The 17,407-nt window shown below is 47.3% G+C and overlaps 1 protein-coding gene across 1 annotated transcript; it reads right to left on the bottom strand.

Moving 5' to 3' along the window:
- Positions 1-3,016: 3,016 nt before the first annotated feature.
- LOC142766404 (endothelin-converting enzyme-like 1) lies at positions 3,017-16,515 on the bottom strand. The gene is made up of 4 exons (XM_075867992.1): positions 16,336-16,515; positions 8,078-8,509; positions 3,836-4,018; positions 3,017-3,205 (listed from the first exon to the last, which is right to left on the bottom strand). The coding sequence occupies exons 1-4, from the start codon at positions 16,513-16,515 to the stop codon at positions 3,017-3,019; spliced, it is 984 nt and encodes a 327-aa protein (XP_075724107.1).
- Between the last annotated feature and the right edge of the window lie 892 nt (positions 16,516-17,407).

Below are 17,407 nucleotides of genomic sequence, written 5' to 3'. Positions count from 1 at the left end.
TATCGAGCGTTCATCAGCATCTGTAGCGGCCCCATGGCATGCGCTGGCGACGGTGTCTCCAAGGAGGTTTGGGTGCCTCGGCACCAGTTCCATGCATAACAGCATGCATATAGCGTTGAATAGGCTCGCGATGTTTTAAGAGTCAGTCTTATACCTTCTTTTTTCAGTCTCGACATGATGCCCCTGTCCAGCACACCCAGTTCTCAGGTTTTCATTTCACACGGACGATGTTGCACTCTGGATGACGATAAGCGCAAACTGTCACATTCAGGAGACCCTACAGACTGCCTCTCGCGGTGGTCTGCGTGCGTATTGGGACTGTAGTCTGTTTGTTTGCTAAATGCACACTGATAGATAGATAGATAGATAGATAGATAGATAGATAGATAGATAGATAGATAGATAGAGAGATAGATAGATAGATAGATAGATACAGGCTAAGGGTCTTTGGTACCGATAAGAAATGCTTCACAGTTGAAGTAATGTTATATGGCTATTTCTAAGCAGAAGTAGGATTGCGAATCCAGCGCTATGTGAATATCGGTTTACCTGAAAGACGTGGCATCGTATACTTTGTCGGTAACTACTTGTGATTACATTGTTTTACACTTGATTTTCCATGTAAGCCAAGTGCCAAAATTCTCTTCGTGCTGTTCTTGGTTCTACGTTATGTTTATGTCGAATATTTTCGATGTATCACTGGAGCTGTATATTGGAAGGACCTGATCAGTCTTTCCTTAGTTTTAGTTCTCGTCTTTTTTAGTCTCTCCGAAACGCGACCCTGTTTTTCGGCGCACCATTTGCACTGTGGTGGCGCTTATTGTATCAAAAAATAGAACCACCTCATCTGCTTGGTATGAATGATGATGAGTAGGCAAAGCAGCAATGGGATCATTCGCTGTTATCGCAAACCACCCTTGACATTGCCCACTCACGCATGTAAATGAGTGACAAAGCCATGTACACAGTTATACGCACTGTTTATTGGTCAGAAACGGTATGTTATGTTGAGCTGATTTCGTTGCGCCTTCATTATTATTGTCTTGTAATTCGCGAAATGTGGAGCCAGTGGTCCTTCTATGGAATCTAGTGTGAAGTTGGCAAAGACGAGGTCTATGCGTGTTCCTCTGGTGGTCGTGGGTTGTTTCCAGTCATAAAAAATGCACTGCATAGCGTATCGAGGCGTCATATACTGTACGAGCCAATCGTCGTCCTTGATGTCAAAGTTTAAGTCTCCGGCAAGCATACGAGTCCATCAACTCCGGGTCGTTTTGTCATTTTTGTCGCTTTGCCGCCACTTTCTGTGCCTTACATTCGTTTTTATCTATGAGAGAAAGATAATGTTCCATGGTTGCTATAGTCATCGGGTACCTTGCATGTGCTAACGTGCTTCTTATTCAAGGTTATCAGTGTCATCAGCATCGCCGGATCACGGACAATAGGCAAGTGTAATTTATTTTTGGGGTTTAACGTCCCAAAACCACCATATGAATATGAGAGACGTCGGCTCCGGAAATTTCAACCACATGGGTTTCTTTAACGTGCACCCAAATCTGAGTTCATGGACCTACAACATTTCCGCCTCCATCGGAAATGCAGCTGTGACAGCCGAGATTTGATCCCGCGACCTGCCGGTCAGCAGCCGAATACCTTAGCCACTAGACCACCGTGGCGGGGCAATAGGCAAGTGTAGACCCTAAGATTGTGGTGGTGATCTCTCTCATGCACCTAAAAAGGAGGGCACCATACGGTGCTTCAACCGCAAAGCGTCAGGCTTCATCGCAGGTGTTCCGTCGCAGCTATTCAAGTTAAAAAATTGCGCATCATTTTTCTCTACGGGCAACCATGGTGGGATGCGAAAGCATCGCGTGGAGGTGCGCATCAAGTTTTCGTTTCGTTTGACTTGGCAATAACACACAATGAAAGTTAAAGTGAGAGAATGCACAAACACTCAGAGAGAGAGAGAGAGAGTGACGGAAGCACAGCGAACGCACGCTTTATACTGCGCCGCGACGCTTGTGCTGCTTGCAGGCGTACACTTAGAGGAAGAGTGAGATGGTTTTTTGCAATTATTTGCTGCGCTGAACTTGTGGCGGAGATGGGGGAGAGCGGAGGAAGAGAGTGCACACCTGCTGGGGAGAAGAGAATGAGGCTATCATAGAGGGTACCATGATAATCATCGCCACCACCACCATCATATCAACATTGTCGTCATCATCATTACCATCTCCACGAAGTGAACCATGGCGAGTGGCAGAAGCACTCAGAGTCGTTCTTACTGTAAAGCACCCTCGACATTGCCCACTATGGCATATAAACGAGCGACAGCGCTTCTGTATAGTATATATACGATGCATGTTTGCCATCTAGCCGCCTGTGCATTCAACTCGTGGGCCTGTTGTTGGCGTGGCCGTTTTGCTGCTGCTTCCCGAGCTTCGCCTCTGGAATAGCTTGCTGTCTGCGTAGGAGTTCAGCCACCGCATGCAGCGCACTCGCCTCCGGAGTAACAGCTTGTTGTCGGCGTAGCCTTGCTCCGCTCTTTCGCGGGAGAAATTTCGAAAAGAATGCAGATATAATGTACACTGACAATACGTTGGCAACAGGCGAATTCAAAACACGTTGCACAGACGGACACTCTGCTGCCTTTTTAAAAGTAATATATACACTATAATTCGGCTTCGCACGAACAAAAGCACCGCCAATAAAATAGCGCGAAAAACTTCAATCGTGACATACACTATCACCGCCCTACCCAATAATGTCGTCAGTTTTCAATGCCAACGTTGCAATAAGATGGGGCACTTTGTGCTCTTCCCGAAGGTAACGAGCGAAGATTAAGAGGAACACTTTTGGAAAGAAATAACACGTAAGAGAGGAAGTAGTGCACGTGGTTGAAAACAAATCGAATCTACACGCCGACCATTGCCTTAAGGAAGGCATTAAGCCAGGAGAAGTCGGCGCTATTGGTGAAGAGACGTGGCTAGTAACATATGTCCTAATCGGAGGTGCCTCGCATTCAGTCGTAGAAGGAACACTTGGTCGCTAGGTTCATCTTGGAACCCACGGGGCAACCGAAGGCCTTCGCGAACGGGGCGAAGTTCATCACTGCCTTGTTGCAGTCTCCGCCGTAGAGGTTGTCGGCTGGAGTCGTGGAGCAACTGGAGAGGCAGGCGGTGATGAAGAACACCTTCTCCTCCGTTAACTCCTGTGACATAATGCAGCAGGAAGTTAACATTAGAAATTCGTGCAACAAGAAAATGAGGCAAGTTTTATGCTGTACAATTTTTTTTCAGATGGCGCGGGCTTCGTTTATCCTCCAGATAAATGAGGAAGCTATCCATGCACTGTATAAAGTGGCACAGTATGATGCGATATTAATATGTGTACACATGCCTTATTGATATTTTGGTAGTTAGGTGAGAACTTGTTGAATTACAAATTACTCAATAATTATATCTCATAACAAAAATTTAGCACAGGACAGTTCATTGTATTGTGGACAACACCTACTAGGTGTTATTCGGATAATAGCCTGCCTATACGTACAGAATAATTTGACTGCGTGAAAGTTGGGACCCTGTATATATGCGCCGGCTCACTATACTTCATATTGGCTTACATAGCTTACGCCTACTGAAAATCGTCCCGATGTCAGGTAATGACACTGTAATAAATTACAGCTGAAGCACCAAGCAAGACAGTCCAGACTGGTGTGCTGACGTAACTAAATAATCGATCCGTCATATCCCGTCTGCCTTGAGATCGCAATCGTAGTAAGATTGTACAGGAATGTTTATTCTCGGAAGCGAAAGGTGTCGTGCGAATTACCACCCACTTCTGACAATTGGGTGTCGTTTACATGGAAGTTCAGCTTGAAGGCTGCATAGGCCACTTCCATAGCGGGAACCTCTGGAAAGATGCTCTCGTTTCCGGGCAGGCAACCCAGAGTGCGCTGCTCGAATGTCTCCAGCACGTCGTCACTCACCAATGATGTGACGGTCTCGCCTTGGGAGTTAATCTGCGGAGAATATTTTCCTTATAGTCTACGCATTACAAAATCAAGCAGAGCAATAACAGTATAATGCACGTGTACGTTGGTGAAAGTGTGTACCAACCCGCCTCAATCAAACACAATACACAGCCCACACACACAACACACATTTGATAGATTGATTGTTATGTGGGTTTTAACGTCCCAAAATAGGAGAAACGCCGTAGTGGAGGGCTCCGGAAATTTTGACCACCTAGGGTTCTTTACGTGCACCCAAATCTGAGCACACGGACCTACAACATTTCCACCTCCATCGGAAATGCAGCCGCCGCAGCCGGGATTCAATCCCGCGACCTGCAGGTCAGCAGCCGAGTACCTTAATTAGCCACTAGACCACCGGGGCGGGGCATCTAAATAGTCGCTATAACGTTCAATCAATTTCCTTGGGCTTTCGAAGGAGGCGGAAATGCTGTAGGCCCGTGTGCTCCAATTTGGTGCATGTTAAAGAGCCCCAGGTGGTAGAAATTTCCGGAGCCCTGCACTACGGCGTCTTTCATAATCACATGGTGGTTTTGGGACGTTCAACCCCATATATAATCCTCATCAATTTTCTTGAGCGATAGGACGTGTGCACCTCAGAAACGTCCAACGCCCATTGCATTGTCTAGTGTTGGTGACTATGAACAAAGCGACCGTCACTCTGGCAGAAATGTAACTGGTTAGCTAACTTGTGTTTTCGATGGAGGCGAGAACGCTGTTGTCCCGTGTGCTCAGATTGGGGTGCACGTTAAGGAACCCCAGGTGGTCGAAATTTCCGGAGCCCTCCATTACGGCGTCTCTCATAATCGTGTGGTGGTTTTGGCACGGTAAACCCCACATATCAATCAATCAATCAGCTAACTTGTGCCCGTAAAAGTAAGTAATTCAAAGCACAAGCAAGGCGCGATGTACTCTGACAGCGACAATCATTGTCGCTGTCAGAGTACATCTATCTGGTGCATGAACTGCAGTTCAAACTTCGTGATTTTTTTATACGAGTGGTACGTGAGAAAGTAAATGAAATACAGAGCACATGCATTGAAAAACATTGTCAGCGCCGCGAGCAGTTCTGAAACACCCCTATGAAAATGCACGCCTTGGAAACAACAAATAAGCACTTTTCGTGTTCCGCAAGTTCACTTCCATGCACTGCATATTCGCCGACTAACGGCGGTACCTGCTGTTTATCAAGTGGAAATGAGGCCCTACTTGCACATGTGTGCGTTTTTTTTTCGGCAGAGCATAAGCAAAAAAAAAAAACGCAACACGCTATTTACTAATTATTAGCAGGCTTCTCTGTTATGCAAAGCGCATTGCAGAAAAGCCAGCTTTATAATTATGAAAAAGGTCTGTAAGGTTGACAAAAACGACTCAGGAAGCTACATGGCTTTAGCTACAGAATAACGCATTATATAAATCAAAAGATCGTTTATTGGCCAATATAAAACCGGGAATAGTTTTTGAAATCTCTGCTTTAAGCTTCGCGATTGATGTGAAAGATGCCAAAGTGTGTCAAAATTGTGGCCGCTCCCATAGGCTGTGTGCAAAAATATACAGATTGCCTGGGAAAGAAGGCACTTAGTGGCACGTTATTGAAATTAGACCTGAAATGTTCCGGTGGCTCCCTAGTATGATAAACCGGGAGTTGTTTTCAATATCGTGTCTGGTTCGTGAGATATCATTTTTTTTTCGTGCGCTTCGCATTCCGTTACGGTGGCGTGACTGGCCGCCACCGAGAGATGGCGCGACGTGTCTTGTCAAGCATTCCTGGGGATGCAGTGTCGTCGGCCTTCGGTAATCTTATCATAGGCAGCACGCGTCTTGTATTTATACAGCAGTGATGACCCATTCGAGAGTTTTCGCTGGTGCATCCGTAAGTTCGCGAGTTAGCCAGAGTACGTGTACTGAGCGTAATCTGAATCATAATTCTTCAGTTTTTACGTCCTGAAATTATGTGATGATTATAAGTGGACGGAAAGCTCCGGAAATTTTCGCCGAGTGGTGCTCTTTTCGCCGAGTGGTGCGGGACAAATCGCGATACAAATACAAGATGCGCAAAAAGTATCTGAGATACTATCTTAGATACATGTATCTTCGATACTGCCCAGCGCTGCTCGTCAACTAAAAGAAAGTACTGCAGTGGTTGAGAGTACGCTTATAATAGTCACCTTTAACCGGTTATTGCCTGCAACATTAACTGAAAAGACTGAAGAATAGCAAGATGTTTCGAAATGCAGAAAAATCTCCAATTTCACCTTAAGCGAAAGATAAAGCGCAACAGGAGCCAATTGCCCCCGTACACAAGTTAAGCCTAGGAATTAACTCCATTAGCATCCGCCTTGCCGTGACTACACAAAACACTGGCTCTAGGAGACACCGAGCGAATCGATATACGAGGTTTCTATTGATTCATTGTTAACTGTGCTCTAAGCACACTATAAATACAAATGTTCGAGCCGTCTCCTGATCTCCGGTGAGATATTGTGCGCGCGACCATGTTCGGCCATTTAGGCCTCCTATCGGAGCCATGCATACCTAAATCTCTTCCCTCCTCCGGCCCTCCACCGGGACTCCCCCTTGAAGCTGTCGCCCATGGTGGAAGGAGAAAAAAAAAGGGAGAAATCTTCACGTGATACCGCTAGCAAGCCATCACTATCTGATGCCACCTTTTCTGACCAGCGCCTTGTGCCTCCTTTTGCAGGATGGGAACACCGCAGCGCTGTCAGCTGATATTAAAAAAAAAGTGAGCCGAACAATAATAGCGCTTGCATGCCTATCCAGCTACCAGAGAGGATTTCCAACCTAAATTGTTAGATTATGCTTCGAAATTGTAACGTGACGATCCCTCGTAGCGTTTTCTTCGTCCATGCTTTCGCACGAAGATGGGTTGCATGTTTTCTCCCTGGTTGAGCCGCAATAATTGTCTACCCTAGCAAGGTTTCTTTTGCATTTGAAGCAGACGACATGGCACGATATTATAATCCTTTGACTCACGGCGACAGCGACGGAAAAAATAGCCCCAATGGTAGCTGACCGTACCAAAAAAGGAGCTGACAATACAATGTAGTTGTGTATTTGGGACTCAGGTCAACGTTTTGTACGTCTGTCTTGTCTGATATACGTGTCTAACTTAATCCGCCAGCAATCCCCTGAAGTAGTTTGGAAATATTGTCATTTTTTCATTACATCGATGTTAAAAAATTGCCCACCCACTCAAACTTCTACGGTAATCTCATTATTTTTGCGTTATGCAGTGTTTTGAAGTACAGGACTGTGAACGGCAAGGGAAGTTTCATAAACGCTTCCAAACATACGTTAGTACACCACGTGATTCAAGAGAGTGCTGTAACACCTCCTACGAAAGTTAATAGCTAACACTTCTTTGTGTCAACAAAAGTCTTTGGGCATAAAATGGGACAATTATTCCGTATAGTGGCATAGCCAATCAATGAATGGATCGAGCCTCTCACCTTTAGTAGGGGGAGGAGGGAAAATCGGTCGCTTGAGGGGAGGGGGGTCGTCACTAGTAGTTACTACCACGACAAAAACCCTATGACAGCATAAATACGGTTAGTTTGCGCTCACAGTGGTTCCACTGTTGTCACAATCGATCGTAAGAGATGGACGACAGGCACTGCAGAGTGGGGAGTGGTGGTGCCGACAGAGGCTTTGTGTGGGCGATTGCCCACGCCGCACTTTCTCCTCAGGATCCCCCGCCCCGCCGCGGTGGTCTAGTGGCTAAGATACTCGGCTTCTGACCTGCAGGTCACGGGATTGAATCCCGGCTGCGGCGGCTGCATTTCCGATGGAGGCGGAAATTTCGGAGGCCCGTGTGCTCAGATTTGGGTGCACGTTAAAGAACTGCAGGATGTCGAAATTTCCGGAGCTCTCCACTACGGCGTCTCTCATAATGATATGGTGGTTTTGGGACGTTAAACTCCACATAGCAGTCATTTAATATACTCAGGATCACCCACAACGCCAATAACTTGATCTACGATTTCACTGTTGTCAATGTGTTTTGCTACGAAACGGTCACATGCTTACCATATTTCCTTTGTTGTCAACGGCACCCAACAGGGCACGGGCGTACATGTACAGGATGCCACCATGCAACATGGCGTTGGTGCCATCGGCATAGTAAAGTGGTGGTGCCAGCGCTCCCAGGGAGACGGACAGATGGTTGAGCATGTCTACGTAGTTCACGTACGGCAACTTGGCATTGTCGCCGAGCACCAACTCCTCAGCGGCCGCATCAGATCCGAACAGTTGGCGTTGACTGCGGCGCGTCTCGATCCAGAACTTTGTAAACGAGGAAGCATGGTCGGGAAAGCTTTTGTAGACTTCCTCCAGCACGTTCGCAGAAAGAAACTTCTTCGAAGGCCACAAGACTGTGCGGACGTTGCTCAGCTTCTCCACAGCCATATCTTTCATCTTGGCGTCCAACCACTCACAGGTCCTCGTTTTGTTCGATGCCACCTGTGACATAAAAACAATGCGCCACAATTCGATATGAATATCAGTCATGCCTTTGTGTGGATATTATCAAAAAAGTCACAGCTTTGCCGCAAAGGCGAAGTAATAGACGCGATAGCAACAAATTGAAAGATCGCACGCAGAATGGCAAGCCGATCGAAACGTGCCCCGCGTTTCTCACGCAGAAATGACGCACGAAACGTACTCACAGGTACAGATGAACGCGAATAAGCGTGTCAGTGTTACTTTGCTGTGTCTGAAAAGTGCGCCCTTTTCGCAAATGGAGGCTATGCAATGATTGCAGCAACCTTTGTGCGCCCAGTAACAACAACAGAATCGCTCCAGTTCAAGTCTAACGCCAGCAAAGACGATTATCCTCCCCACCGTGAGATAAAGGCGCGCGAGAGATAGTCCATGCATCACCCCGTCCACTCCCTTTTCTCTGCGGGCTAAAGAACGCGTAAGAGATGAGAGCCGCCGTGCGCTCATTGCGCCATCTTGCTGGTAATGCTGAAAGCACGATAGTTGCCCCCCCCTCCTCCCCCGAGGTGCCCGCCAACAGCGGTAAGTGGCAGATATAAATAGCCTGCCACTTAAAAAGTTGAAGGAGTTACCCCTTGGTGCCTCAGTGGTTAACGCCTCGCATTCACACGTGTGATTCTGCGCGCCGGAGTCTTTTTCTGCATTTTATTCTTTCTTGCGTTTTCACACACACATATATATTGTAAGATGGCGATATATATATATATATATATATATATATATATATATATATATATATATATATATATATATATATATATATATATATATGCTCCCAGCTGGTAATTTTTTCATCCACTTTTCTTTCTTCTTTCTTCTTATTTACATTCCATTGGTTCTAATAACTTCCCCTGTACATTCCTTGGCATTACTGTCTGTTATATCTCATTAATATTGTGTTAAACCACGGAAATACGAGTCCTTAGGTATACCCTTCCCTCCCTTATTTATATATATATATATATATATATATATATATATATATATATATATATATATATATATATATATATATATATATATATATATATGTACACGGAGAGTAACGTCAACGCCGGCGGCACAGTCCAGCCGAGAGTGTCCATATAATTGCTATTGCAATAAAAATTTTGACCTGTGGATGTGCTTTGCAAATAACGTTAATATTGTGCTCTCATGATATTGAAAACTGTGGTCGTATTGGTTGGAAATACTTGAGACGTGCTTTTGCTTCGCGGTGTGTTGCCATCATCGTTCAGCTACCACGCCTAGTTGCACACACACGTCTTCGCATATTTCAGAAATGAAGGCTACCTACAGTAAAATAGGTATTCCAATGGCTAACTTGCACATGCTATAAATCTACATAAAACTTCCGGCATGAGACGGCAATGCAAGATTTGTATTTTCTAGACTATCAGTGCTGGAATGAAGCACAAGGTCTCACATGTTTTTATTTTAAACTACCGGTAAGAAGCTTCTAAAAAAGCTAGCACGCTTCTTTCTGCGAAATTCGTGGCGGCCGCTGTCTATCCATATGAAGGGATAAGGGACTAAGCCCTTTTAGTCCGTATATATATATATATATATATATATATATATATATATATATATATATATATATATATATATATATATATATATATATATATATATATATTGTTACGCCTGAAGTAGGGGTACGGGGGTTTATTGAACGGAAGCTGGGATGGCGAGGCCGCACCGGATAAAACTGCCGAGAGATCTTCTTCTTCCCAAGTCCACACTTCTATTCCCTCTTATCAATCCGGCACATACACGTCGTAATATTTCCCCCTTCGCAGACGAAGCGCACCGCGCGTTTCATGCATCGTCCCGCAGTCTAAAAGCTTTGAGGCGAGCCACATGGGTAACCTCGGTCTTGGTTGATCGTCTCCCACTAGCTGTCAGTCGTGCTATTTTATAATCTACTGCACTGAGGCGCTCAAGGACAACGAATGGGCCAGTGTAGTGGGCGAGAAGTTTTGTGGACAAGCCACGCTTGCGGATAGGCTTCCACACCATTACAAGGTCTCCCGGTTCATATGTGACGTGGCGGTGCTTGCTGTCGTAGCGGAGCTTTGAGCGGTCTTGCGATGCTATAGTACGCAGGCGGGCAAGACGCCGAGTTTCTTCTGCAAGGCATAGTGTTTCAGCTAATGAAGGATCGTCATTGTCATAAAACGAAAAGATAGTGTCCAGGGTATAACGAGGGGGTCGAACGTAAAGAAGGAAGAAAGGGCTGTGGCCGGTGGTTTCGTGTTGGGCAGTGTTGAAGGCATACGTGATGAACGGTAAGACGTCGTCCCAGTTCTTGTGATTGGACGCCACGTACATTGAAAGCATATTCACCAGTGTCCGGTTCGTTCGTTCAGTAAGGCCATTCGTCTGTGGATGGTAAGGTGTCGAATGACGAAGTTCCGAGCCACACATACGGAGCAGTTCCTCAACAACGTCTGCCGTAAACTGACGGCCGCGGTCGCTTATTATGACGCGAGGAGGTCCGTGGCGCAGTATGATAGAGTGCAGGAGAAAGGAGGATACTTCGCCAGCAGTCGCAGATGGCAGGGCGGCCGTTTCGCAGTAGCGGGTCAGGTAATCGGCGCACACTACAATCCAACGGTTGCCTTTTGCCGAGCGTGGAAAAGGGCCCACGAGGTCAATGCCAACTTGCTCAAAGGGAGTGCTGGGAGGCGTCACAGGCTGTAGAAGTCCAGCCGGAGCAGTCGTGACTGATTTGTGCGTCTGGCATTGAGTGCAACTGGCCACGTACTGCTCAACTGACTGGCGCATGCGTGGCCAGTAAAATCGCTCCTGTGTACGAAGGAGTGTTCGCGTCATTCCCAGGTGACCCGAAGTTGCGTCGTCGTGCATGGCGCGCAGAATGGAGGAACGGAGTGTGTGCGGCACCACCAGCAAGAAGCGGGAACCCGTGGCCGAGAAGGTCCTCTTGTAAAGTAATCCTTCACGAACGCAAAAGCGTCCGGCCAAAGTGGACGCTCGTGCTTCAGCAAATAATGGCTCCAAGCTGACATCCTTCCGCTGTTCATTTTCAAAGGTGGTCTTGTCCGGGAATACTGGAGTCACTGACGCAATTAGGTGATCGAAATTGTCGGCATCGCAAAGTGTTGTAGTAAGCGGCATCCGCGAAAGGCAGTCAGCGTCAGCGTGCTTCCTGCCACTCTTGTATGACACCGTGAAGTCATACTCTTGCAAGCGGAGGGCCCAGCGTGCCAGGCGGCCAGATGGGTCCTTGTGCTGGCTTACAAGCCAGCACAAGGAATGATGGTCTGTGACCACTTGGAAGGGACGACCGTACAGGTATGAACGGAATCGCTGTACAGCGAAGACGAGTGCCAAACATTCTTGCTCAGTCACTGTGTAATTCCGTTCTGGTTTACTTAAAGTTCTGCTGGCATACGCAATGACATGTTCCTTTCCACTGTGTCGTTGTACTAGAACTGCACCTATGCCAATGCCACTGGCGTCAGTATGAACTTCGGTCGGCGCCGAAGGGTCGAAGTGTCGGAGAATGGGCTGCGATGTGAGTAAGAACTTGAGTTGGTTGAAAGACGTCTCACAGTCATGTGTCCATTCAAAGCTAGTACCTTGACGTAGCAGACTGGTCAAGGGGAAGGCAACGTCGGCGAATGCGGGAATAAATCGGCGAAAGTACGAGCACAGGCCTAGGAAGCTGCGAAGCTCTTTCGTTGAGCGAGGTGGTTTGCACGCTTTCACAGCTGCTGTCTTGCTCGGGTCAGGCCTGATCCCATCTTTGTTCACAAGGTGCCCAAGTACTAAGGTTTGTCGCTCGCCGAAATGACACTTCTTCGAATTAAGAACAAGGCCAGCGTTTCTAATGCATTCCAGAACAATGTCCACGCGTTCGTTGTGCTCACGAAATGTGCGCCCAAAGATCACGATGTCATCTAGGTAGCACATACAGACGTTCCATTTTAGGCCACGCAGAATGGTATCCATGAACCTTTCGAATGTGGCAGGAGCATTACATAATCCAAACGGCATCACGTTAAATTCATAAAGTCCGTCTGGAGTTATGAAAGCAGTCTTTTCCTTGTCCGCTGGATGCATGGGAATCTGCCAGTAGCCTGAACGTAAATCGATAGACGAGAAGTATGACGCCGAATGGAGACAGTCCAAGGCGTCATCAATTCGTGGAAGAGGATAAACATCTTTCTTCGTGATGGAGTTCAAACGGCGATAGTCGACACAAAATCTCCAGGTACCGTCTTTCTTTTTCACAAGGATCACAGGAGCTGCCCAAGGGCTCGATGATTCTTGAATGATGCCCTTTTGGAGCATTTCACGCACTTGATTGTCTATTATCTTGCGCTCGGACGGCGATACTCGGTACGGTTTTTGTCGGATTGGCTGTGCTGTTTGTGTATTTATCCTATGGCGTATACGAAATGGAGGAATGGAAGGCGTATGGTCACTCTGGGAAAAATCAAAAACTTGCAAGTACTTTAACAAAACGTCCACAAGCATTCTGCGCTTGTCGGCAGTCAGCGCCTTATCAACCATAGGTAAAACTTTCGAACTGTCTGAGCAGGCGGTCACTTGTTCATCCCGTCGAACGTCACTGAGGACAGCTACTGTTGTTGGCGAGTATTCTTTAAACGACGCTAGCTTAAGTCCTCCTGGTAGCAGCACCGGTTCGTTTGAATAATTCGTTGTCCAAAGGTCTGAACGACCTTCACTCACTGAAACTATGCTGTGGGGTACCAACGTGTTCTTCTTTATACAACTTAGATGGAAAGGCTCCACTAGCGCATCGAAACTGGTCTTATTGTCGTTAATATGCGAAGAAGCTACTGGAACGCGCACAGCACAGAAGGCCGGGATAACGGTATCTTCATAGACTCGGAGCGCACCGCTTTCCGTACCCGAATTCTCGATAAGTCCATGAGGAACAGCGTCACTTATGATAACTTCGCCATTTCGACAGTCTACAGTGGCTCCGCACATTCGCAAGAAATCTATGCCTAGAATGATGTCATGAGTGCTCCGCGGAAGAACCGTGAATTCTGTCACAAACACTTGATCACTCAGTAACACTGCCGCGGTACAAACACCAATCGGACACAACGAGTTGCCGCCCACGCCACAGAACGTTATCGCTTTCTCCAACAAAAAGGTCACCTTTCTTCCCAAACGAGCTTTGAACGCAGCACTCATGATCGACACGGCGGCTCCAGTGTCCACCAAAGCCATCGTATGTACACCATCAACAAAAACTTGCACTTTGTTTTTAAACATAAGCACCGGTGGAGGTATCTCTTCTTGCAGCGAATCACCAGCGACCTCACCCCCAGCGGCCGCGCTGCCTAGTTTTCCGGAGGCGGCGAAGGGTAGCGGCGCCTAGGAGACGGCGACCGATTGGAGCGAGGGGCTGGCGGGGGTGTCAGACTGCGGTCAGAGGCTGGAGAACGGTTTCGCAGCGGCCTTGGTGTCTCGTAAGATGCGCTTCCAGGGAACGTTGGTGCTTGTGCAAAGTCGGACAGGTGGGATCTCGGTGGCCAGTCGTACCTCGGCGGCTGCCGGTAGTTACAGTACCTGGCAATGTGGCCTTCGACGCCACAGTTGTAGCAGATGGGTAGGGGTCGCTCGCCGAACCACTGCTGAGAGCGCTGGGCTGTGTAGGGTCGCCTAACCGAACGGGGTGGAGCAGATTGCTGAACGGGAGCTGCGCGCCTCTGTGGGGCGGGGCCGGGACGAAGACGTTGGTCATACCGCTGGTCAGACGCGAATGAGTCTCGGCGTGGCCACGAAGCCCTAGCTTCGCGAACGTCTGTCACACATACTGATGGTGGCAGAGGAGCGAACGGGGCCGGGTAGTAGGATGAACAGGTAGGCGTATGGCGGATGGTGTCGTGGAACAGTGTGTCTTGTCGCTGTAGTTCTTCCCGCACTATTGTCCGGATAGTAGCGGCAAGGTCGGCGGGCGGGCTCACGTCGACGCTGGCGACCGTTGTTACATTTGCCAGCCTACCAAATTTCGGGGCAATACGACGGGTCTTTAGCTTCTCAAAAGTACGGCAGTGACGTTGGACGGCGGAGACGGAAGTGAGGTCTTCCCTGCCTATCAAAAAGTTGTAGACGTCCTCTGCTATACCCTTCAGAAGGTGGCCGACCATGTCCTCTTCAGTCATGTACGGGTCTATGATCTTGCAGAGCATCAGGACCTCCTCTATGTAGGTGGTACACGTTTCTCCAGGAGTCTGAGCTCTTTGAGCCAACGTGCGCTCCGCGCTCTTCTTTTTTGAATCAGAGTCGCCGAAGCATTTCTTGAGCTCTTCAGTGAAACGATCCCACGTTGTTAAGGAATCTTCGTGGTTTTCGTACCACATCAGAGCTGTTTCCGTGAGAAACAGCGCGACATTTCCCAGTTGGTCGGTGGCATCCCAGCAGTTGTACCGGCTCACCCTTTTGTACTGTGTCAGCCACGCATCCACATCTTCTCCTGCTCTTCCCGCGAACGGGCGGGGTTCCATATAGTGATATCGAGGTGCAGCTGGCACTGACCTTTGTGTGGTTGAGAAGGCGTGACCTTCGCTCTCGGCCATGGCAGTTGGTGTCGGTGGCAGACCGGCAATACGACGGCTCCGGCGAAGTTCGAACAGCTGTGGCTCCGTGGTTCGTCGACGTATACTGTACCCAGCACCTTCCACCACTCTGTTACGCCTGAAGTAGGGGTACGGGGGTTTATTGAACGGAAGCTGGGATGGCGAGGCCGCACCGGATAAAACTGCCGAGAGATCTTCTTCTTCCCAAGTCCACACTTCTATTCCCTCTTATCAATCCGGCACATACACGTCGTAATAATATATATATATATATATATATATATATATATATATATATATATATATATATATATATATATATATATATATATATATATATATATATATATATATATATATATATATATATATATATATATATATATATATATATATATATATATACAATTGACAAAATTCTTGTCACACCCTACCCTCCCATGCTGTCGCAAGCCCGTTCTGCACTGCCTCGCATGAGAATTGTGCGCGATCAAACAGTTTCGCTTTGTTTTATCCTTTTTCAACTGCACAAGCGCACGTAACAACGTGTAGCAGAAAAGCGCGAAACCCTGATAATCTGATTGCAAGTGCGGAAATTGCCCAAGCATTGTATGAATAGGTGAAAAGCATTACATAGCGTTTGCAGGAAGGATAGTAAAAGCAAAGAAGAAACCAGTCTGTTCTTTAAAGTCGGAACAGTTTTAGTTCGCTTTGGGGCAACACCCTGTGATGTTTCGTTGAGCAGCCCCTTAAACGAAACACGGCTGGAGAAGGATGCGGCACTAATGCCCAGGCGACCTAGTTCTTATATGTTGTCATTCCTGTGACGTAGCATGATTACGTCATTACGCAGCATTACCAAGTTGAAGGCAGGCCATCCGTAGGCTGTGCGGACGAAGTGAATGACAGATAAACGTAGGGAAGAGAATATTAGAATCCACTCAGAACGCGAGGATAAGTTAATACCTCTTTACAACACTACGGCTCGATATGGCTTGTAAGAAGTCTGGTACCCGAAAGTTAAAGTTACATTTTAACGAATTAGGATGTGTGCAGCAGACGTTAGCCTTTCACTGTTACCGTGCGCGAAAAGCATCATTTTTTCTTTACACATGTTAGAATGTTAGCTATAAAAATTCAAATACAATTACTCGTCGATCAGATTTTTTTCACGCGTGCCGTGGCTGCTTCTTACGCGCTTACCTCTACGATGTGATCGAGGTGCTCGACGACATGGCGACGTTCCTCTTCAGAAAAGTGCGTGACGGAAGCCATGGCAGCTACAAGAAGCTTGAAACTTGGCTCGATCTGGCCAGCACAGAAACGGGGCAGTTCCTGCTTGGCGCGTGCCTCACTGCCATGAAGTACCAGCATAAAGCCCATGGGATAGGCCACTGCCGCATACGTGTATACAAATAGATAGGACACGTGGCGCAACAGAACTGTGTCGTTGAAATGCCTGAGTATTGTCTCGACATTTTTCAGCAGCGACAGGTCGTTTAAGAGCACCAATTCGTCCAATTAGATGGGTGGAGAGATACCCAACACGGCATTGAACATGTCTCTTATGCGTGCTCCCTTGAGAAGAGAAGTGATATTGTCAATGTCACCGAGGCGGAACAGTGCCGGTATCCGGGCTTTACAAGGACATGACGGTGCCAAGGTGTTGAAAACGTAATTCACCGTTTGTATTGTCAGAGCACCTCTCTGGGCGTCCGGAACATTGCTGGTGTCGTTCGCGAACATCTTGAAGACGGTGGTGTAGTGTCCATAGTTGTATTGTGGTGGGATCATGTTCCACACATTCTTCCAAAATACTATGAGGTCGTTAAGCATGAAAAATATACGCCGCTTGACCTTTCCTGGAATGGCTGGCAGGACCTTCAGGGTAAACCACAGCTGCACATTCCAGTTGAAAGAAAGGTCGAAGAGCACCATCGCTGGGTCAACATCTTCTGGTGGTTTTTCTGGCCAGAGCATGCCTCGTTCCTTCATAAATTCTTTCATGACGTTCACTTGCGACTTACCCGGTGTCACGCAGCTTTTGAACATCGCGTCAACTTTCCTGCCTATAGGAAAGTGTGCAACGCCTGAGTTAAGTGTCTTTGGAAGCTTGTAGAGCCAGGCCAAGTGCATATCACTCATCTGGGAGCGTGACAGTCGGAACTCCTTGCGAGATGCCCAGCCTCCACAGACGTAAGCACGGAAATCGTCGCAAGGATCCACGCTTTTGTCCAGCTGAGTCTCAATGCGATTCCTGCAAGTGAGAGGAAAA

Source organism: Rhipicephalus microplus, chromosome 1 (assembly GCF_043290135.1).
Source record: "Rhipicephalus microplus isolate Deutch F79 chromosome 1, USDA_Rmic, whole genome shotgun sequence".
Classification (NCBI taxonomy): domain Eukaryota; kingdom Metazoa; phylum Arthropoda; class Arachnida; order Ixodida; family Ixodidae; genus Rhipicephalus; species Rhipicephalus microplus.
This window is presented reverse-complemented; position numbering and strand designations above follow the sequence as displayed.

What these genes read in the sequence shown, in the direction of transcription:
- LOC142766404 (XM_075867992.1), bottom strand. Translation starts at nt 16,515, where the DNA reads ATGGGCTTTATGCTGGTACTTCATGGCAGTGAGGCACGCGCCAAGCAG. An exon ending in TTGACAACAAAGGAAATATG is followed by an intron (nt 4,019 to 8,077) that starts GTAAGCATGTGA and finishes TATTCTCCGCAG; the next exon opens with ATTAACTCCCAAGGCGAGAC. An exon ending in ACGACACCCAATTGTCAGAA is followed by an intron (nt 3,206 to 3,835) that starts GTGGGTGGTAAT and finishes ATTATGTCACAG; the next exon opens with GAGTTAACGGAGGAGAAGGT.